At 44.2% G+C, this 23,180-nt stretch overlaps 1 protein-coding gene across 1 annotated transcript in view; it reads left to right on the forward strand.

Moving 5' to 3' along the window:
• Positions 1-23,180, forward strand: part of TMEM132C (transmembrane protein 132C) — a 439,369-nt gene that overhangs the window by 391,185 nt on the left and 25,004 nt on the right. Inside the window, exon 5 of the mRNA XM_015109695.3 lies at positions 8,781-8,924. Within this exon, the coding sequence (XP_014965181.3) occupies positions 8,781-8,924 (144 nt within the window). The remainder of the gene's footprint in view (positions 1-8,780; positions 8,925-23,180) is intronic.

Consider the following 23,180-nt stretch of genomic DNA (forward strand, 5'->3'; position numbering starts at 1 on the left):
TCAAATCAGGGTGAGAACAGTCTCCCTCCAAGAGTTCAGGGAGCTGGGACGTGTGAAGCGCTTAAAGAGAACCTGGCGCATAACGCGTGCTGCTGTCGCCACCGAAGGTCTGCTCCACCTTAGAGAAAACACACTTGAGAGAGGTGGCAGGTGCAGTGGATAAAAGAAATAAAAGCAAGATGGTGTCACTGTCCAGCTGTGTGGCCCTGGGCAACTCATTCCTCCTCATCCAGATGGGCTGAGGAACACCTTTACTCTCTGATTCTGGTGCTCAAAAATGAGATGGCTTATAACTTGCTTTAAAATAGCCAGTTCTATAGGAGAAGTTTCTCCCAGAAATTAAATTTGGGAATGAGAATGTAGGGTCTGGGCACTACCAATGGGAGTTCCTGCAGGGTCTCCTTTGAGATGTGTGGCCACCTGGTTTAATCTGCATGGTTAGAAAAGCCCCTTCAATTCACTTAGATCTACTTAGAAGGGCCAATTTTTCACAGCAAAGTATAAGGCGGACTAATTCCTGCTTTCTCTATGGGACTCCCACTTGTTGTTTGTGGTTCCTAGACACTTTTTGCAGTCACTTTCCCGGCATATAGTTCAAAGACGGGGATCAGCTTCCTCAAGGAAGAAAGCAGCTTGCCAAGCCCCATTTGCCCATGTGCCCATGACCTTGGAATCATGGACTGGCCCAAAGCCAGGCCTTAGAGCCCTCAGGTCTCTGCAGTCCACAAGCCCTGAACCTCCATGGCCACCATGAGCCAGGCACAGTTATTACAGTAATAGGGAAGTGAATGGTACCCTACCCACCAAATTACCTAAAATAAAGAGGCTGGTAAGAGAGCAGGTTTCACCAGAGAAACAAGATGAGGAGATAAGTAGATAGATGAGTGGATGGATGAATGGATAGATAGATAGATAGATAGATAGATAGATAGATAGATAGTGAGAGATAAGATAGATGATAGATAGATGATAGATTAGATAACAGATTAGATGATAGAAAATAGATTGGAGAGATGATGGACACATAAGAAGATAGACAGAAGATTGATAGACTAGATAGACAGACAGATATAGCTATGTGTCATGGACAAACTGTCATGAAGGGCAGCCTGGATCTTTGGGGCACAAACTGAAGTGCTGTCCACAGGCCAGATTTCTTCCTGTTCAGGGAAGCCTCGGCTCTGCTTCTAAATGACTTTCAACCAGTTGGATCAGGCCCACCCAGATTATGCAGGAAAACTTCCTTTATAAATAAAGTCAGCTGGTTATGAGCATTAGTCACATCTACAAAATCCCATCACAGCAACAGGTTCCAGTTAACTGACCAACTGGAACCATCATCTGGCCAATAACGGGGGTTTGCCAGGGTCTCAGGGAAGGACGGCCTCACATGCTGCTGCTCAGAGTGTGTGACGACAACCACCAACTAGCAGGATCAAAGAGGAAATGTGTAGACTCTCAACCATCAATTTCACTTCTAGGATGAGAAGGTGCTAAAAAACCTGGATACATACGCACATGGAAAGATTCAGGTATTTGCAAAGGCAAAGAATTTGAAACACTGTAAGTTTCCAGGGGTAAGAGAATGGAGAAGTAAAATACAGAAAAGGCACACGATGGAATTTAGTCAGTTTTGAGACAAATGAATTCAATCAGTATGTAAATATGGATCTAAATAGGAATAAATGCTCCAGCTACACAAACAGGGACAGATCATAAAAACATAATGTTGAGTGTTTTGAAAAACAAAACAGAAGTTGATGAAAGCACAATATGATATATTTATATAAACTGTAAAACGTGCTTTTGTATAAAACATAAAAGCAAAAGACAATACCGTATTTTCTCTACATGAGTATGGATATTTGGTAAAAGTACAAGAATCACAAACTGGAAAGATACATGTCAAATCCCGACGGTGACTGGCCTCTAGGGACAGAAATTGAGGATCAGGACCGGAAAAATAACAGAGGAGATTTTCAAGTTATCAGCCATGTTTTTTCTCTTTTGTAAAAGAAAAAAATCTGAAATGAATACAAAAAGTGCTAACATAAATATCGGATGTCTGCTATGTGTTTGACTTGTTTTTATTTTATTTTCTATTCCTCCCCGTGCACAGCCCCAATTTTCAGAGAAAAAGAGACATTGAAGTGGGTGAATTTGGCCTCCCTCCAGCCACCAATTGCCTCATACGAGACACTTCACATTTATGTTTAATAGCTGCCCTTTGAGTCAACTTGGACTTTGTTCCAAACCCTGACAGGCAATCCATAAACATTATCTGATTTAATCTTCACAACAACCCTAATTATTCTGGGAGTTCACAGTCAAAGAATCTGATGCTTGGAGCATTTAAATAACAGCAAGAGAAGGGCAGAGTGAGGATTTAAGGCAATTCTCTCTCAGGTCCTTGCTCTTGACCTGCCGAGAAGTTGTGGTCAAGAACATATGCTCCTGCCTTGGGCTGGACGTTCAAATGTGGCCAAATCATGTATGGGCTGTGCCCCCAGACAAGTCACTCAGCTCCATGCCTCAGTGTCCCCATCCATAGACTAAGGATAACACAACTACCTGCTTCATGGCTTTGGGGTAGCAGTGAGAACATTAGCAACACCTAGCCCATGCCAAGAGCGCCTCAAGTGTGACCTGGCTTTTTTTTCCCCTTTTATTAACTACTACCTCTTCTTGACTCCTGGCCACATGAATTGAGAGAGGCTGTTTTCTGCTCTCTGGGACATTTTAGCTTAAGCTCACCCTTTCTCCAGACCCTCATGAAATTTAACCCCCAAAGTTGCTTTACTAGGCAAACGTCTGGTCTCTGAGCCATGAATGTGTCTGTTCTTAGTCCCATTTCCAGGGTCAGTCAGCTGTGGGGTGGATAGATCTTTGGCTTTTCCGAGGCCATGCAGAAGCCCAGAGTCGAAAGCCGGATCTGAGCCTGATGTGGCCTTTCCATGGCTCCAGCCCCATCCCACACACTTTCCTTTCTTTTTATAGAGATATAATTCTCATGCCATAAAATGTACTGTTTTAAAATATTCAGGTCAGTGGTTCTTAGTATTTGCGAGGTTATGAACCATCATCCCTATCTAATTTCAAAACATTTTCACCACCACAAAAGGAAATCCCGTACCCATTACCAGTCACTTCCCTTCCCCATCCCCGCATCCCCTGGCCACCACTAATGCACGTTCTGTCTGTGGATTTGCCGGGCCTGGACATTTCGTATGAATAGAACCATGTAATGTGGGGCCTTTGTGTTGGGCTTGTTCCACTTCACACAACATGTTCATGATCCATCCATGTTGTCGCGTGCATGCATTCCTTTCTGTGGCTGAATAGTCTTCCATTGTGTGGATGTAATACATTTCCTCACTCTTTTCTACTCTGCAGGAGAACCCTTGTGGGAAATTCGAAGTGGGGCATTTTATACCCATTCCTGGGACAAATCTCTCAACTGCGTGGCCAGTCAGTTGAACTCCCCTAACATATTTGAGTCCATTCACACTTCTGAGTCTGTTTAACACTTCCGTGTTAAGGAACATGGATTTACTTCTGGAATGACTTCATGAAATCACTTCTATGTATAGGTACATGTGCCCCTACATGTATGCGTGTGTATATGTCTGTGTGTGTGCGCTTGTGTTTGTATACGTGCAAGGGCCTACTCTGTAGGCCTGCCACATCGACATCATGCACACACAGGCACTCACACATACAGGCACATGCACCCACACACACGCAGGCACTCACACAAGCACACACACGCACACACAGCCACACACACACACACGCAGGCACGCGCACCCGCACACAAGCAGGAACTCACACAGGCGTGCACACACGCATGCAGGCACTCACACAGGCACACACACACACGCACAGGCACACGCACGCACACAGGCACACACCCGCACGCAGGCACACAGGTGCACACATGCGCGCAGGCACACGCACACACGTAGGCACTCATACAGGCGCACACACACGCGCTCAGGCATGCACACGCACGCAGGCACTCACAGGCACACAGACACGTGTGCAGGCACACGCACCCACATGCACGCACGCAGGCACTCACAGGCACACACACACGTGTGCAGGCACACACACCCACATGCACGCACGCAGGCACTCACACAGGCGCACACACATGCGCACAGGCACATGGACCCATATACAGAAGTAATTCCATGTTATTTATTTAAAAGTTAAAAATACAATTCACCTAGAAAATGACCAAACTAATTTACATTTATGAGGGTAAATCAAACAACAAAAATGTGTTTTCTCAGAAGCCTCGGGCTTTTTTCAAATTTGAAATGACCATGATTTCAAGAATCCTACTTTATTGATCATTTTCAGCAAAACAGAACTGTTCTCTGATTTATGATGGAAGCAGGTGGAGGACTTCAGAGCAGGGTAAAAGGAGAGAAGAAACATTGAATAGTACAAAATGCTTCCAAGTCATAGTTATGCCTTCCTCGTGGTCCGAGGCCTTGAGACAGTGTTGATAAGCGGTTTCTAATACCTACTGGGGTTGGCGGGAATTGTACACCTGTGTGCCTTCAGGAAGCGGCTGCCCTCTGTGATGCTGAACCTGTCAGAACCAGATGGGGCCAGAGGAAAGGCAGCTAGCAGTGTAAACCTTCTTCCCAGCAGTGCTAGGCAGCAGCATAAAGGGAAGTGCTCTCCACCCCCAGCCAGCCGTGCACACGATGTGTTCTTCTTGGTCCAGCGGGGGTCTAGGTAGGTTTCAGAAGACAGAACAATTGTATACATGTAAATGTGTGCTAGGCATATTGCTGTGAATTTGCCTCAACTAAAAAGATATTTGAGAGGTGCAACCAGATGCAAAGAACTCTGCAGGCCTGCCATGTCAATATCATACACACACAGGCACTCGCAATAAACACAGGCACTCACACATACACACAGGCACATGCACCCATATGCACACAGGCACTCATACATATACACACAGGAACACACACACATAAGCCCTCACACATACACAAACACAGGCACTCACACATACACAGGCACACACATGTATAGGTACTCACCCACACGTATAGGCACACACACACGGGTACAGGTACCCATATGTACACACTTACACATAAACAGGCACACACACACACAGGCACTCACATATACACAAATACAGACATACACACACAGCCACATGCACCCATATGTACACAGACACTCATACATATACACACAGGCATGCACACATGGGCACTCGCACATAAACACAGGCATACTCACACACAGGCACTCACACATACACAAACACAGGCACACACACACATAAATAGGCACATGTACCCATGTGCACACACTCACACATACACAAACACAGGCACTCACACATACACAAATACAGGCACACACAGGCACATGTAGCCATATACACAGGCACTCACACACACACACAAACACAGGCACACACACACACAGAGACACAGGTACCCATATGCACACAGGCACTCACACATACACAAATGCAGGCACACAAATACAGATACACACACACAGGCATATGCACCCATATGCACAAAGGCACTCACATATACACAAACACAGGTGCATACACACACACACACCCAGGCACATGTACTCATAAACACACAGGCACACACACATACACATACTGGCACACACACATTCACAGGCACTCATATACAAACACAGGCACACACACACATACACACAGGTACATGTACCCATAAACACACAGGCACTCACACACACAGGCACACACACATTCACAGGCACTCATACACAAACACAGGCACACACACATTTTTTTCTCTCTGCCTGCACGAGACACTGAATCTTGCACTTGGACTTCCCAGCCTTGAGAACTGTGAGAAACAATTTCTGCTGTTTAGAAGCTACCCAGTCTGTGATATTTTCTTATAGCAGCCTGAATGAACTAAGACAGTCTATGATTCAACAGTCAAAAAGATAGATGACATAGCCCAACCCCCACTAATTTGCAAAATGAAGAGACAAAGATTTCAAGAGATATGGTATGTGATCAGGATTGCACAGGAAGTTAATGGGAAAGCAAGGAGTGGAATCCAGGAGTCCAGACTCCACAGCCCACCAAGTCACAGACACCAAACTACCAGTCAGAAGAGTGATTTTAAACACAGGGAACTTCCTCCATGTCCCAGCCAGTTTATTCTGGAGGCCAAAGTTTCCTTTTGTCATTTTTTATTTCTATGACTATTAATTCTCTGCTCCTGAAATTGATATTGGTCAGTGAAAAATATGTATGTCTGAGGCAGGTGGATCACAAGGTCAGGAGATCGAGACCATCCTGGCTAACACGGTGAAACCCTGTCTCTACTAAAAATACAAAAAATTAGCTGGGCGTGGGGGTGGGCACCTGTAGTCCCAGCTACTCGGGAAGCTGAGGCAGGAGAATGGTGTGAACCCAGGAGGCGGAGTTAGCAGTGAGCCGAGATCGCGCCACTGCACTCCATATCCAACCCATCTTAATTTTGGTGGAGTGCAATTTAGGGATAGGGAGTGTTAGGTAGAGTGTATGAACGTGTGTGTGTGTGTGTGTTTGTGTGTGTGTGTGTGTGTGTGTGTAATTGCAACAACCGTTAGAAAACTAATCACAATCCATGAGGGAATGTACTGCTTTAATAAAGCCATTAGCCAAAGACCATTCTGAGAGAGAAAATGTAAAGATTGAACTCTGAGCACATTACCTGTAATGAACCCAAAAATAGACCTGGGGAATTTCTAAAGTATTCTTAGCCTCCATAATGGATGTTGTTCAACCTGCCCAGATTGCAGCCCAGCTCCAGGAATCCCATGGACCCAGGAGACGACACAGCCGAGGGTGATGTAACTGCTGGCTGATGCAAAAGCATCAGAGAGAGGCCAAGGCTCTACTTAAAACTCATAACTCTTTCAGCTGTGCTCTTGTTTAATGCAAAAGGTCATTTTTGTGTCAATTGCTTCCCTGGAGAAAGAAGGGAGAAAATCTTTTTCCATCTCCTGCTTCACACCAGAGCCATGTTTCTGGAGAGGGACTTTGGGAGAAACTGGCATCATTAGATGTCCCAAAGCCAAAGGCCCTTTTTCATTTTCATCTGTCCATAAAGAAAAGAATTATAAAAAGGCAATCAGGTAGTATCCTACAAAATCAAATAGAAGGTATTTTCATCATAATCTTGCAAATCACAACATCCATGAGAGGTGTGATGCTGATAGTTTTGCATGAAGTCATCAGAGCAGGATAAATCAAAGTCCCCATTGGCTGTGATGAAATGGGCTCCCATGGAGCAACAGAGGAAGGCAGTTTGCTTTGCTTTAGTCTTCATTTTTTAAAAAATGAAGGTGCCAAGCATGGCAGCCCATGCCTGTAATCCCAGCACTTTGGGAGACTGAGGCAGGAGGATCACTTGAAGCTAGGAGTTGAAGACCAACCTGGACAACATAGCAAGATCCTGTCTCTACAAGAAAAGTAAAAAATTAAAATTATCTGGGCATGGTGACACTTGCCTATGTTCCCAGCACTTTGGCAGGCCAAGGTGGGAGGATCACTTGAGGCCAGGAGTTCAAGACCAGCCTGGGCAACATAGTGAGACCCCATCTCAAAAAAAAAGAATAGAAGTGGTTGAAGATGGGGGAAGGAGAGATGAAGGGGGAAAAAAAGATGTCAAGAAAACTGACAGCATATACAATATTGTTTGGCCCTCTGGACACAATCATATCCCATGCTATAGGCATTTCAGGTACATGAGCCAATAAATTTCCCTTATATATAAAGTAAAAAAAAAAAAGAAAAAGAAAGTAATGGTTGAAGACATTCATTCCACCTTATTCGGGAGACACTGCCCGCTATATCCTGCTTTTCATATCCTGGAAGGTGATCTGGACTTTGCAAAGCCTTCTTCAGCTCTTCCTTTGTTGCTGGGAGCAATCCAGGATCTAGCCCATAAGGATCTGTGTTAGTTTCTTGATGCTGCAATGACAAATGAAAACAAATGTATTATCCTACAGTTCTGGAGGACAGAAGTCTGAAGCGAGTCTTAAGGGGCTAAAGTTAAGATGTTGGCAGGGCTGCACTCCTTCTGGAAGCTCTAAGGGAAAATCTGTTCCTTCTAGAGACTGTTCATATCTCTTGGCTCATGGCCATATCACCCTGACCTCTGCCTGCACTGCCACATCTCCTCCTCTTCCTCTGACCTTCATGACTCCCTCTTATAGGGACTTTAGGATGACTGGATCCACCTAGATAATCCAGGATTATCCTTCCATTTTAAGATCCTAATTCAATCACAATTGCAATGTCCCTTTTACCATATAAGGTAACATATTTACAGATCCCGGAGACTAGAGCATGGATATCTTTTGCAGGGAGTGAGAGGAAAACATTATTCAACCTACTATGCTTGCTCAAAGTACCCAGAGTTAGTTTCTGTTGCTTACAACCAAAACCTAACTGATATATTACTTCTACTTGGTCTCTGCAACAAAGAAAAAGAATAAATACTTTTTGATTGTTGTTGAAAACTAGGAAGATGATCATAAATAAACTAAAAGTAAACGTTGAACATTCTTGGTCAATTGTTCCAAAGAATAACCCTTTATTCCAAGTCCTGGTACGGTGTATAAACGGTACAGTGTGTCTTGTTCAAACAAGGTCAGCCTGGTGTTTACCCCGGGAGGTTCCCCCTAGAATCGTCCAGTTCCCAACAGAATGGAATATCTCCCTTGACCCCAGTGTGTTTGGTTCTTTTTGGCAGGACACTGACATTCTGAACACTGCTATACTCACAGGAAAGACAGTTGCCATGCCTATCAAGGTGGTCTCTGTGGAGGAGAACAGTGCCGTGATGGACATCTCAGAGTCGGTGGAATGCAAGTCCACAGACGAGGATGTTATCAAAGTAAGTCATTCCACAGCCAGCTGGATGGAACTGGTGGGAACTTCACTTGGACATCCCATTTGCTAGGGACATTTATACTGAAATATACGAGGGTCAACTATACAGAGGCTTATGTGCGACACACTTCCAGCTGATCCATTCAACGTTTCCGTTGCCATCTGTTTGTTTTCACATCATGCCAACCTAGTTAGGGTTTTTGGTTAATTCCTGTCTTTCTTCCTTTCACAATTAAAAATTGTGTGTGTGCATACATCTATAGATAATGTACAACATATTATTTTAAAATACATATACATTGTGGAATGGCTAAATTAAGCTATTAGGCCAGTGCAAAAGTAATTGTGGTTCTTGCCATTACTTTAATGGCAAGAACCACAATTACTTTTGCACCAACCTAATAATTAACATATGCATAACCTCACATCCTTATCTTTTTCTGTGTGATGAGAACTTAATCTACTCTCTTAGCAATTTTCAAGAATATATTACTACACTTTAGGAGGCTGAGGTGGGTGGATCACCTGAGGTCAGGAGTTCTAGACCAGCTTGGCCAACATGGTGAAACTCTTATCTCTACTAAAAATACAAAAATTAGTTGGGCATGGTTGTGTAGTCCCAGCTACTTGGGAGGCTGAGGCAGGAGAATCACTTGAACCCAGGAGGCAGAGGTTGCAGTGAGCCGAGATCGTGCCACTGCACTCCAGCCCGGGTGACAGAGTGCGACTCCATCTCAAAAAATAAAAAGAAAAAGAATATATCATTAGTAACTAAATTCAACATATTGTACCAAAAAAAACCTCTTGAACATATTCCTTCTACTGTCCAACTGATATTTTGTATCTTTTGACCAATATCTGCACAACTGTCCCCTTGCCCAGCCCCTGGTAAGTGCCATTCTATCTCTGCTCCTATCAGTTCAACTTCACTAGATTCCACATGTACGTGAGATCATGCAGTATTTGTCTTTCTGTGCCCAGCCTACTTCACTTAACATGATGTCCTGTAGGTTCACTCATGTTCTAACAAGTAATAAGATTTCTTTGTTTTTTTAAGGGTGAACAGTCTTCCATTGTGTTTACGTACCACATTCTCTTTCCCCACTCATCCCTTGGTGAACCATCAGTGGTGCTTTGGACTATGGGTCAACCCCTGAATGCCTACTGTAGCTAAGCAGGTGACTGCAGTAAGTGAAGTGGTAAACTGGATCTGCCTGTTCTAGAAGGGCAGCTGAGATGCTGCTCTTTGTCTTTCCCAGCAAGGAAATTGCTATAACCAGTTGTGGTCATGAGGTAGTGGGATTTCAGTATTTTATATCTTCAAAAGAATGGAAAATCTAGATTTCTGGTAAAAACAACAGTAACAATGACAACCACCTTGTTTTTCAAAGTTAGCATCAAATTATAATTTTTTTGATGGACAAAAAAATAAAAAACAAAATACATGTGTGTTGTGGGTTGGCCCATGGGGTAATTGTTTAAAAGGACTCTTCTAGAGTAGGGGTTGGCAAACCATGAGCCGTGGGCCAAACCTAGTCACTGCCTATTTTGTAAATAAAGTTTTATTGGGACACAGCCACTCAAATTCACTTCCATTTTGCCTATAGCTGCTTTGGGGGCTACCACAGGAGAATTGAGTAGTTGACAGAAACCACATGGCTTAGAAAGTCTAAAATATCCAGCATTTTGCTCTTTCCAGAAAAGGCTTGCCTAAAGTAATGTGTGCTCTAGAGTCTTAAGTTTTTTGGAGGAAGAACTGCAATTCCTAGTGTTTCCCATCATCAGTCATGATGCTACACCACAATGCTTGCTTAAAGAATAAGGCAATGCGAGGGCTTTACCAAGCCAGAAATGAAGCATTTCGTCTCTCTCTGTATTTTTCTGTAATCCCTGGAAACACATCCAGGAAAAAACAAATATCAAAAAAAGCATGCAGGTAGTGATTTTTGTTTCCCTCAAATCGAGTCTGACAGATAGCAATCAGCGTTTTCTCTGGTGTTTAAAACTCCATGTCTGACTAGAAAAGAAGTTTACAAACTGTTGAGGTGGAAAAATGACATGAAAAATACTTCTCCCCAAACCCCACTCTCAGAACAAGGAACAGACCACCGTACTAGACTGTCCACTGCGTTCAACGCCACCATCACACAGTGACGTCCACACTCAACCATGACAGCATTCCAGTAGGTGGCAGTAAGCATTCCAACAACGTCTGTATACTATGACGATTCTTCTGGCTGTCGGAGGTACTATCTCAAGGAAGGGCTTTTTCCCTAATTTACCCAAAAGTGATATGTGGGCTGATGGTGGCCTTGAATCCACAGTGCTTTAACAGAAAGACCACAAGACCAATGGGAGGAAGAGGAAAAGGGGGATGAAGTTCTAAACCACACTGTCCAATGAAAACACAATATGAGCCACATATGATTTTTTTTTTTTTTTTGAGACAAAGTCTCACTCTGTCACCCAGGCTGGAATGCAGTGGTGCGATCTCAGCTCACTGCAAGCTCCAGCTTCCGAGTTCATGCCATTCTCCTGCCTCAGCCTCCCAAGTAGCTGGGACTACAGGCGCCTGCCACCACGCCTGGCTAATTTTTTGAATTTTTAGTAGAGATGTGGTTTCACCTTGAACTCGATCTCCTGACCTCGTGATCCACCCACCTCGGCCTCCCAAAGTGCTGGGATTACAGGCATAAGCCACCATGCCCAGCCTGAGCCACATATGAAATGTTTAATTTTCTAATAGCCATGTTCAAAAAAAGTTTTAAGAAAAGTTGAATTTAATTGTAGTAATGCATTGTGTCTAACCCATTATATTAAAACATTACCATGTCTACATGTAATCAATATGAATATTAATAATGAAATATTTTACTTTTTTTAACACTAAGTCTTTGAAATCTAGTGTGTGTTTTATACTAACAGCACACTGAAATCGAAACTAACCCCATTTTCAGTGCTTCATAGCCATGTGTGGCTTGTGGCTCCCACAGTGGACAGCACAGGTCCTTGTTGGTCATTGACCTTTGTCACTGATTTGCAAGTCCCCTAAAAGCCAGAACCCTTGATGAATGTAACGTGTTGATAGGACACCTTCAGCACTGATAACTTTTCTAGAGGTAAAGAACCTATCTTTCAGCCTACAAAAACCAAGAAGGAAACAACCCAAAATTTATCGCAGCTGTATACACAGCAATCCTTAGCTACTCTTAAAACAATTTTGACATGGAGTCCATTACTAATATCTCCAGGAATTATAATCAGTATCTTTAGGGAAATAAATGTATCCAAACAGAAAATTGCCTCCTGAAATGAATCCAGAGTTGATACCCCTGGCTGTTGACAAAGCAATGTGAAATCTTGAGTCAGCAGGGTGAGGACATCAGAGCAGGCAGGCTCAGTGTACGTAAGCACAGTCCGTAGGACCAGGCTTGGCTTGTGGCCGTGGGTCTGGAGAGATCAATGATGCTTGCAGTGCTAGTTGGGTACAGCTCAGAATGCCATGGAGAGAAGAGGGGAGGGAATTGACATTTAATCAGTGCCTAGTCTGCAGTAGGCCCATGAGGTTTTGGATTTAGGCAGTTCGGAGTTCTGTTGAGAATTCTGAAGGCTCTGAGATGGCACCCTAGTGTAAACTGGCAAATCAAACTGTCACAGTTTTGTGGATGCTGGCAGAAGACGCAAGACCCCGGGATCAGAGACAAAGGACAGCCGCTGTATCAGCATCTTTCTGCACCAGGTGCCTGGGCTTCAGTTCCCACCGGGTTATGCAGAGGGGCCAGTGACACTTGCACATGTAGTGGATTGGGTTTCAGGGGAGGAATCCTGGCCTTCGAGAACGTGCATCTTTTATCATGGGTGGTATAATGGGCTGTATGTTTGTGTCCCACACTGAATTCGTATGTGGAAGCCCTTAACACCCAATGCAATGGTATCAGAGGTAGGGCCTTTAGGAGGTAATTAGGCTTCAGTGAGGGTGGAGCCCCATGATGGCAGTAGTACTCTTATAAGAAGAGGAAAAGAGACCAGAGCTTGCTGTCTCTCTACTATGCGGTGATATAGCAAGAAGGCAGCAGTCTGCAAACCAGAAGGGCTCTCAGCAAAACCCAACCATTCTGGCCTCCTGATCTCAGACTTCCCAGTCTTCGGAACTGTAAGAAATAAATGCGTGTCGTTTAAGCCACCGGACTTACGGTGTTCTGTTAAAGCAGGCCAACCTGACAAGACGGGCAGGAATCCTGCCTGACCTCCCCAAAGAGACAATGCCTTTATCATACTGGACCTCAAGCATGTCTGCCCTTTGCTCCGGAAGAAGGCACTGTCTGTCTTCCAAGACTGTCCACTATATAAAACACCTTTCAAAAGACCTTTCAGAACAAAAACAGCCTGGGCTATGTTTGTACAATGTGCTGAAACGCAAGTGTATCATGGAGAATGCCTCCCAAAGAATGCCTCATGGCTTTGCCACATTCAAGCTATGCAGCCTTGGGTGAATCATACAGCGTTCCCTCCAGTACTCAGTCTCCTTCTTAGTAAAATGAGGATACGCATAGTTCCTAATTCAGAAGGTCAGCATGAGGCTTAATCAGTTTTATAAATGCAGCAGAGAACATGACCTAGTAGCCAGCATATAGTAAGGGCTTAATAACTCAGAGTCAACTCTGGTCATCTCATGTAATCCTCTCATTAGGTAGATCAGGAATTAAGACTGGAGGCTTACAAGTGTATGTTGTGTGATATGCACAGCATTGCTTAAAAATATAAGAATTGGATGCAACTCATTGCAAATGTACAATTCAGCGATTTTTAGTACATTATGCTAAGTTTGGCAACCATCACCATGATCCGATTTTAGAACATTTTTGTCACAGTTAATCCCCATTCCCATCCCCGGCTCCTGGCAGTCACTAAGCTGGTTTCTGTCTCTATAGATTTGCCTACTGTGGACATTTCTCATGAATGGCGTCATACAATACACGGTCTTTTGTGTCCACTTTTTCCACTTAGCGTTATGTTTTTGAAACTCATCTACATGGTAGCATGGGGCAGTCGTTTGTTTCTTTCATTGCGGAATAATATTCCGCTGTATGGATATACCAGATTGTGTTCATCCATCCACCCGGTTGGGTTGTTTCCACTTTTTAAATGTTTCATCCATTTATGAATCATGCTACAATGAATATTCACATCCATGCCTTTGTGTGGACATACATTTCCATTCGTCTTGAGTAGACACAGAGGAGTAGAATGGCTTGGTCATATGGTTACCTTACATTTAATGTTTGAGAAACTGCCAAAATTTTTCCAAAGTGCCTGTACCATTTTGCATTCTCACAAGTCATATCTGAGGGTTTCCCCTCCAGCTTATGGGGAAAATCCAGCAGATCTGGCAGAGCTACAGTGTGCTCACCTGGCAACACTGTGGGGTGCCCTTTATTTATTGTTTTATTTTTCCATAAGTTATTGGGGTACAGGTGATAATTGGTTACATGAGTAAGTTCTTTAGTGGTGATTTGTGAGATTTTTGGTGCACCCATCCCCCGAGCAGTATACACTGCACCTTATTTGTAGTCTTTCATCCCTTGCCTCCCACCCCCCACCCCCAAAATTCCCCCCAAACCTCCAAAGTCCACTGTATCATTCTAATGCATTTGCATCCTCATGGCTTAGCTCCCACCAGCATCTTCTGATTTGTCACAGTTGCCTTATATTTGGTCCACTTCCATGATCTGCTTGGCCCATGTAAGCACTCGAGTGTGTGTAGGTGGGACTCCAGTGTGCAAACGTGGAGGCCGAGGTTCAGGAGGACTTGGGTTTTATGATTTTACTTTCTAGCTTTTCCTTTTGCTTTCCTTCATTCTTTCCTTCTTTCTTTTCTTTCTTCCTCTTTTCCACCTCAATTCATTCAGCCAACATTTATTAACCAACTACCACATTTAAGGCTCTGTGATTTTGGTAAGGAAGAAACAGATGAAGAAAGTGAACCTCTCAGGACTCACAGCCAAACAGAAGAGGCAAACATGGGAGACTTTATTGTGCATACCAACTCATTTACTACTCACAACATCTGCATTATCGCTATTATTAATTCTGTCTTATAGTAGAAGAAACTGAGGCTCAGAAAATGGAGGCCACCTGCCTGAGGTCACACAACTTGCAAATGGCAGAGAAGGGATTCTAGCTAGAGGGCCAAAAGATCTTGGCCATTAGGCTATATAGTCTCTATACATTCAAATTTTGCTTAACATTTTACTTTTTATTTGGAATTTCAAACTTATCTCAAAGATTGCAATGACTGGACAAATTATACTATATACCCTTTACTGAGGTTCTACTGTTATCAATATTTACCCATTTGCTTTTTCATAGTTTCAGTCTCTCTCTCTTTCTTTCTCTCTTCCCATCCTCTCGATAGACAGATAGACAGGTAGGCAGGTAGATGGATAGATGGATGGATGGGTGGATAGGTGAATAGATGGGTGGGTGGACAGATAGAGGAAGGGAGATAGATAAGATAGATGTTTAATAGATGATTTATAAATAGGTGATAGGTTTGATAGATAAGTGATAGATTAGATAAATGGTAGATTTAGATAGATAGAAGATAGATAGATAGATAGATAGATAGATAGATAGATAGATAGATAGATTGATTTGTTGCTGAACCACTTCAGAGTAAGTTACATATATCAAGGCCTTTTAACTCTAACTACTTCAGTGTATATTTCCTAAGAATAAGAATATTCTTTTACATACCCACAGTCATCAACCTCAGTTAATTTAATGTTGATACAATACATTATCTAATCCATATTCTGTTTTCCAATTTTGTCAGTTGGCCAACCATGTCTTGTGGAGCATATTTTTCTGCAGTACAAGATCCAATCTAGGCTCACATGCACATTTAATTGTCACGTACTCTAGTCTCCTTTAAGCTGAAGCAGATCCTTAGCATTGCCCTGTCTTTTAAGACACAGAATACTCTTGAGAAATACAGTCCTTTTTTTTACTTTTTAAATAAAATATTCCTCATTTGAGATTTCCTGATATTTCTTCATTTAGATTCAAATTTGCATTCCCAGCAAGGATAACTATATAAGTGATGATATACATACATATTTTGTTTCATTTATTTTTGTAGGCTTTTTAATCACCCTGAAATAATTTGGTGAGTATTTTTTCTGATTATGTAAGTAATGTATATAATTTGTCTACAATACTAATTGCTCCAGAAAACTCTAAGAAAGAAAGAACTACCTTTACTCCCATCGCCCTTAGAAAATCAGTGTAAACATTTTGGTAGTCATTTCTTACACACATATACCCACATACAGAGATACTATTTTAAGAATAAGATATCTTACATACTGTTTTTGTTAACCACAAACTGTCTCATTGGCAAATCTATACACACACATACACATGCCCACACACATGTGTCTACACAATGCAACACACACGTATAAGGGCTTTTCAGTCCTGGTTTGTCTTACAGAAATAGAGCCATATCCTTATGCATTTCTGCCTGTTCCTTCTCTCACCTTGCAATGCCTCATGAATATCCCTGCCTTGGAGTACTTGGAAAATGAAGCCAGGCCAGTGTGCAGTGTGAAAGAATGATAAGGGCTGAGGAGTCTGGTCTGCGATGTGCAGGTTAATAAGAGTCATAACATCTGAATGGGAGAGAACCCTGGATGTCGGCCTCTTGGTTGATTCACATTCAAGAGGTGAAGGAGCAGCACCTGGAGAAGGGCCAAGGGCCATGACTTGCCCAACAATAACCCCAGGAACAATAATAGGAAGAAAAATATGCAATACAGACAAGCACTTGCAATGCCCAAGTGTCCATCATAGAGGATCTTATCTATGGGATCCAAGCTTTAAAACATCTTTGACATAAAGGTGTGTCTTGCTTGCAGTTGATGACGTGGCACAGATTACCTGGCAGTGGTTTTCTTAGTGTGGTGTCACAGATTTAGCAATATCCAGTCCGTGTTTTTCACAGGTCACATGACAAGCTATTAAACACAGATGTGCTGGCCATTTTCCAGGTACCATTCTGGTATCAGGGACACAGCAATCAGTAGAACAAAAGCAGTCCCTGCCCTCAAGGAAGCAGCATGCTAGTGATGGAGAGAAGCAGATAATAAGAAAATGCATGAGAATCTTGCAAAGATGATGGGCGCCATGAATAGGACACTGTGCTGGAGAGGGGCTTGGGCAGGGACTACTGGGGATGGGGTGGTCCTCAAGGAGGGGACACTGGAGTCATTTAGCAAGGAGAATAATGATTATTAATGCCTGGACCTGGCTGTACCTCCTATTTGGAAAGCACCCTATATATATCCCCTCACCCTAATGACACTGACACACGATACCCCACCCTGTGCTCCCTGGGTGCCCCCACCCTGGTCCTCAGCCCTGCATGTGCCTTCCCCAAGACTCCTGCAGCCATGGGTTGCTAGGCACTGCCCAGGACAGGGTGGGGATTCTGAGATTTAAAATATCATTAGAGAAAGTTCGTCTATTGAATTTCCAGTGCAGCCCATCTGACCTCCAGGGCACGATTCTAGCTAATGGATCGTAGTGCAGAGCTTAAAATAATGCATTTGGGCAACGAGCAGGACTGGCTTTTCCGCAGTGACCAAAGGTGCCTGCATTAGCTCTGGCACATGGAGAGCAACCTTGCTCAGCCAACAGCCTGATAGTTGCCCCATGCTCGAGCTCCCGTCAGCACTAAACTTTCTCTGTGTTGAACCTACTGTTGATTTTGCAGGCTCCGAGTCCCTGAGAGTGTGAAGTCCTTTGGCAACAGCCCCAAGTTTTCAGGGCATCTACAGGATGCATTTCTGCTTTCAGGTGGCATCCCTCCCTAAGCAGCAGGGTGGGCAGAAGAGAGTTTTCTATTTGTACTTGTCATGACTGAGAGGCTTTGGAAGAACCCCTGGAAGGTCTTTATCCTCAAGAGCCATTTGGTTCTCAGATAAAAAAACATTAAAGAGAACAAAGGAATTCCCGGAATCCAGAAGTCCCAGGCTCCAAGCCAAGCTGGGTGACATTGCCCTACCGTGGCCCCTTTGTGCTCTTGGGGTCCCTGCTGTAAAGCGAGGACGCTCCTTCCTTGAAGGGCTCTTCTAGCGCCTGCTTCCCTCCATCTGTGATTCAAAGTGCAGTTTAAATGGCATGTTTAAGAGCTTGAACTCTGCCACAGACAAGTTCTTCTTTAAGCCTCAGTTCTTTCATCTGCAAAACAGGGAAAGACCCAGGCCTACCCCAGAAGGCTGCTGTGAGTCTGAATGCAGTCATCCATCTCAAGCATGCAGGACGATGCCTTTGTGTCAGCTCTTCCTCCTGCCCAGGCAGCCCTCGATCAGTGGTTCTCTGTGGGATGGTTGAACCCCTCTAAGAACATCTAGCAATGTCTGGAGACATTTTTGGTTGTCACACCTGGGGCAGAGGCTACTGGCATCTAGTGGTTAGAAGTTAAGGGTGTTGCTATACATCCTGCGATTCCAGGACAGCCTCACAACAAAAAATTATCTGACCCCAAATGTCAATCATGCTGAGGTTGAGAAGTCCTGCCCTAGGTTGAGCAAACACCACAGGGTCTCCAGTCTCCTGTGGGAGGACACTCATTGCCATTAAAGTGCCTAGTGTGGTGACTTAACTGGAAGAAAGGGTCACTGCCTTTGGCCTCAGACAGACTCCTGTTATGTCTTTCTGTCACTTACCTTCTGAGTGATCTTGGGGAAGTCAACTTCTCTGAGCCTCAGTGTCCTTATCTCAGATATGGAGATCCTGAGTCATATTGCATAGATACTACTCAAAGATTGAAAAAGAAAAGGTGTGTGACACACCTGTCACATAGTAAGTCCTCAATAATTGTCAGGTGGCACTGGTAATGGGGGTCATGGCAGCTGCAATATTCACTAAGCTCTGCTGAGAGCTGAGAGCTGTTCAAAGCAGAGAGTTCTCCACACTGTATTGGCTAGTGGACTTGGGTCTTTATTTAATCACTGGGAGGCTAGACTTGCAATAGGCAGCTATTGCTGTGATAATGCTGCATAACAAAAAACCTGACATCTCAGTAACTTACAACAGCAAGCACTGGTTTCTCCCTCAGGGGCCCCTGGGTTAAGTAGAGCAGCCCTGCCTCAGCGTGCCAGTTGTGTGGGCTGGGATCCAGGTTTGTCTAGGGTTTGGGTTGGTTCTATGTGTCTCATTTTGGTGGCGAAAGGCAGCAGCACCTTGAGAACATTCTTCTCTTGGTGGTTCATAGGAGCACAAGTGGCCAGGCAAAGCCCTGTAAGCACATTTGGGGCCTTTATGGACATGACACCCACTAACATCCTGCTTTGCAGCCATAGTCTTTACAGTCATAATCCTTTCATCAAAGCTATGATTTTCTCATTCTCTTCACAGATATTTACTGAGCACGTACCATGCTCTGGGGATACAGTCATGAACCAACTACACCAGAACCCCGCTTTCACAAATTTATCTATAATAGCAGAGCTAGAAAGTATATAAGTAAACAAACATAAAAGCAAGTTCATTTCAAATATTGTAGATACTATGGGGAAAACCAAGAGGGTAATGGGATGAGGAGAGAATTCAAAGGGCTAGTTCATGGTCAACCATCATGGAAGCTTCTCGGGGGAGGTAGCATTTGCGCTGAGATCTAAATGCCAAGAGCTTAGAAAAGAGCTGTCCAAGCAGACAGAACATCAAGTGCAAAGGCCTTGGGGTATGAACAGGCTTTCCGTGTCCAAGGAACAAAAGAACAGCCAGGATGAAGGAGGATGAAGAGTAAGAAGAGGAAGAGAAAACATTAAGATGGATGAAATAGGCAGGGCCAGGTTGTCCAAGGCCTTGGAGTCTGTTCAGAATTTTGTTTTTCTCTCAGAGCAATATGACACTGCAGGATATTCTTGTTTGTGGTTTAAGTAGATCACTCTAGAAAGTATGAGGTGGGTACTACTTAAGTCCCATTTTACAAATGTGAAAATTCAGGCCCAGAGAAGCTGAGTGACTGGCCCAAGGCCACACAGCTGGTTAGTAGCAGAGCCTAGATTTGAACTCAGGTCTGCCTGATCACCAGGCCCATGTGGCCTAAGATTCCCAGCAGGCTCAGTCAAGTATGGGAATATGCTGTCCTCACAGATTGATATTAAGATTTACCTATAGCTGTGCGGCCCAGTATGGCAGCTACTAACTGTGTGTGGCTATTTAAATTAGTTAGAATTGAAAAAAATGAAAATTTCAGCTCCTCAGTCACTTTAGCCACATCTCAGGTGCTCAGTAGTCACATGCGGCTAGTGTCTACTGCACTGGACAGCACACACATAGGACATTTCCATCATCACAGAAAGTTCGATGGGAAGCACAGAATCAAAACCTTTGACTGGTAGGAGCTATGCCACACATTCATTCCTAGGAGAGGCTGATGGACAAACCTTTTTTGGCCTAGAACTCTAGAACTGGCCAAAAAAGATCAGGTTGTTCTGACCCTCCCATTTAAGCCACAAATAATATCCTGTTCTCATAAAAGACTTTTATGGAAGATAAGACCATTTATTGATGAGTCAGATTTTACTTGAGCCAACTAGGGCTCCATGTGAGTGCGCTTAAATGGAAAGAGAGGTTTTTAAGTCCAGGGACCTTGCAGCTGGTCTCTGCATTGATGAAAAGTTTCTGGTCAGGTTCGTGAAGCACAGGATAGAGTCCGGATTGAGACCTGGGTTATCTGGTTTGCCTCGGGGAAGATGTAGATCTGGAAACCAGTTATCCTGTGCTTGTTTTTTCTCCTGCCAGATCCTATCATTCCTGTCCCACTTTGACCCCTCTGCTAGAATGAATTTGAGAACCAGGGTTTGGTCTCAACAGCATTTTACGCCAACCCATCATATCTTTATCAAGGAGTGTGCAGTAGTTGAACAGTTCAGACCCTCAAATTGGCTTAATAAGTAAAGGAAGGAACTGTCTTTTCAATAAAAGGTCTAGGGTGGTGTTGGCTTCAGGCACAGGTGGATTCACAAACCAATTTCTCTGCACCTCTCAGCTCTGCCTTCAACTGTGCAGATGCCTTCTCAGCCTGAGATGGAGGCCCCTGGAGGCTCTAGATCCACACCTCCCCAGGTTCAAGTCCCGCAGAAATGAGACACTGCCGTCACTCAATCAGAAATCCTGGGGCTTTCTGTCATTGAGTCAGGCTGAGCCACATGACCATCCCTGAACCAATCCTGCAGCCAGGGGAGTGTGATGGACACCACTTAACTGTGTGGCTGAGGCCAAGACCTCAACACATAGACCGGCCATGGGGATGTGGGCAGAGGGTCCCCTGGAAATAGTTTTTAAATGGTTGCAGAAAATAGAATAAGAGAATGCTGGGCAGCAAAACTATTAAATAGCAAATGTGTATGTATCTGAGTTGAAACTCAGCCAGGCTGCTTGCTCAGTGTGCTTTGAATTGTCTTCTTACAGTACCCGGCTTCCTCTTAGAGGATTAATCATGACCAGGCTTTGTGGGCCTAATGACAACTTTTTGTATGTTTTTCTTTTTCTTTTTTCTTTCTTTCTTTCTTTTTTTTTTTTTTTTTTTTTTTTTTTTTTTTTTTTGAGACAGAGTCTCACTCTCTCACCCAGATTGGAGTGCAGTGGCACAATCTCAGCTCACTGCAACATCCGCCTCCCAGGTTCAAGCAGTCTCCTGAGTAGCTGGGATTACAGGCATGTACCACCCTGCCCAGCTAATTCTTTGCATTTTTAGTAGAGATGGAGTTTCACCATGTTGGCCAGGCTGGTCTCAAACTCCTGACCTCAAGTGATCTGCCTGCCTCGGCCTCCCAGAGTGCTGGGATTACAGGCGTGAGCCACTGTGCCCAGCCTGTTTCTCATTTTTATACCTTTCTTATGTTTCTCTTCTTGTCCTCCTTGCTGAGAGGCTGGTGGAAAGAGTGGCACCGATGGGTCTGGGCTGGGGAAGATATCCAACAAAATTACCCCTTATATTTGAGAGGATGATTTTGGTTAACAGACCCAAACTGAATTAAGGGGGAAAACATCTAGGGGTTCCTATATCTGAACAGTAAGAGATTTCCTGGCTTCCGGGATGGCTGGATCCAGGGACTCAAATGAAGTAATCAGTATTTTTATGTTATTTCCGACTTTCTATCACTTGGCTCAGCATTCTCCACGCTGATCAGTGTCTCACACAAGTTGTTCTGTCCTGCCATGGGTGCAGACAGCTACTAGACTGCATCTTGTTGTTGTTGTTGTTGTTTGTTTGTTTGGGACAGATTCTCACCCTGTCTCCCAGGCTGGAGTGCAGTGGCATGATCTTGGCTCACTGCAACCTCAATCTCCTGGGTTCAAGTGATTCCTCTGCCTCAGCCTCCTGAGTAACTGGGACTACAGGTGAGCACTACCATGCCTGGCTATTTTTTTTATTGTTTTTTTTCATTTTTAGTAGAGACAGGGTTTCACCATGTTGGCCAGGCTGGTCTTGAACTCCTGACCTCAAGTGATCCACCCGCCTTGGCCTCCCAAAGTGCTGGGATTACAGGTGTGAGCCACCACGCCCGGCCCAGATGGTATCTTTACAGGTAGAAATCTAGCAGAAAAGAGCATGTACCTTTTGCCTGGCCTGGCCTGAATCAAAATCCTGAGGTCTCCTCTGATTGCTCCTGCTTAGGTCCTCTGCTAACCCCTGAGCCAATCGCTATGGCTGGGAATGAGAAGCCCTGATTGGCTTAGGCCATGGTCACATGATTTCACTCTTCTGGTTGGAGGCGGAGCTTCAGCCAAACTTCTAAACTGGAGTGGGGCAAGGGAAGACCCCCCAAGAAACTAGGGCTGCGGCTACAGGAAGCTCCATGGGATGACAGTGGGGTTTCCTCTCCTCCACCCCCTTATTCTTTGCCACCCGCTTGTTCCCTGTTCCAGCACCTCCACTCCATTTCTAATGTGGCCTGGGTTTGGGAAATCGCCCATGTCAGCCTCACCCATAAATGGGTTTTCCAAGCAATGGTTCCCGATCTAGCCAAGGGCGGAGAGGAATGGGAGAATGGGGTACTCTCTGGGTGTCTTCCAGCAAGGTGCCAGCCGTTGGTTCTCCTAGGAAGGCCTTGGTCCTGTATTGACTGTGAGAGGCCCCAGCACTGTTGGTGTGGCCGTTAACACTGTCTGTGTGTAGGAAGCTTCAGAAGAATGACTCCAAGTCAGAAAACGGATGCAGGAAGAAAATATCAGACATGTAACG

This window comes from Macaca mulatta, chromosome 11 (genome assembly GCF_049350105.2).
Source record: "Macaca mulatta isolate MMU2019108-1 chromosome 11, T2T-MMU8v2.0, whole genome shotgun sequence".
Classification (NCBI taxonomy): domain Eukaryota; kingdom Metazoa; phylum Chordata; class Mammalia; order Primates; family Cercopithecidae; genus Macaca; species Macaca mulatta.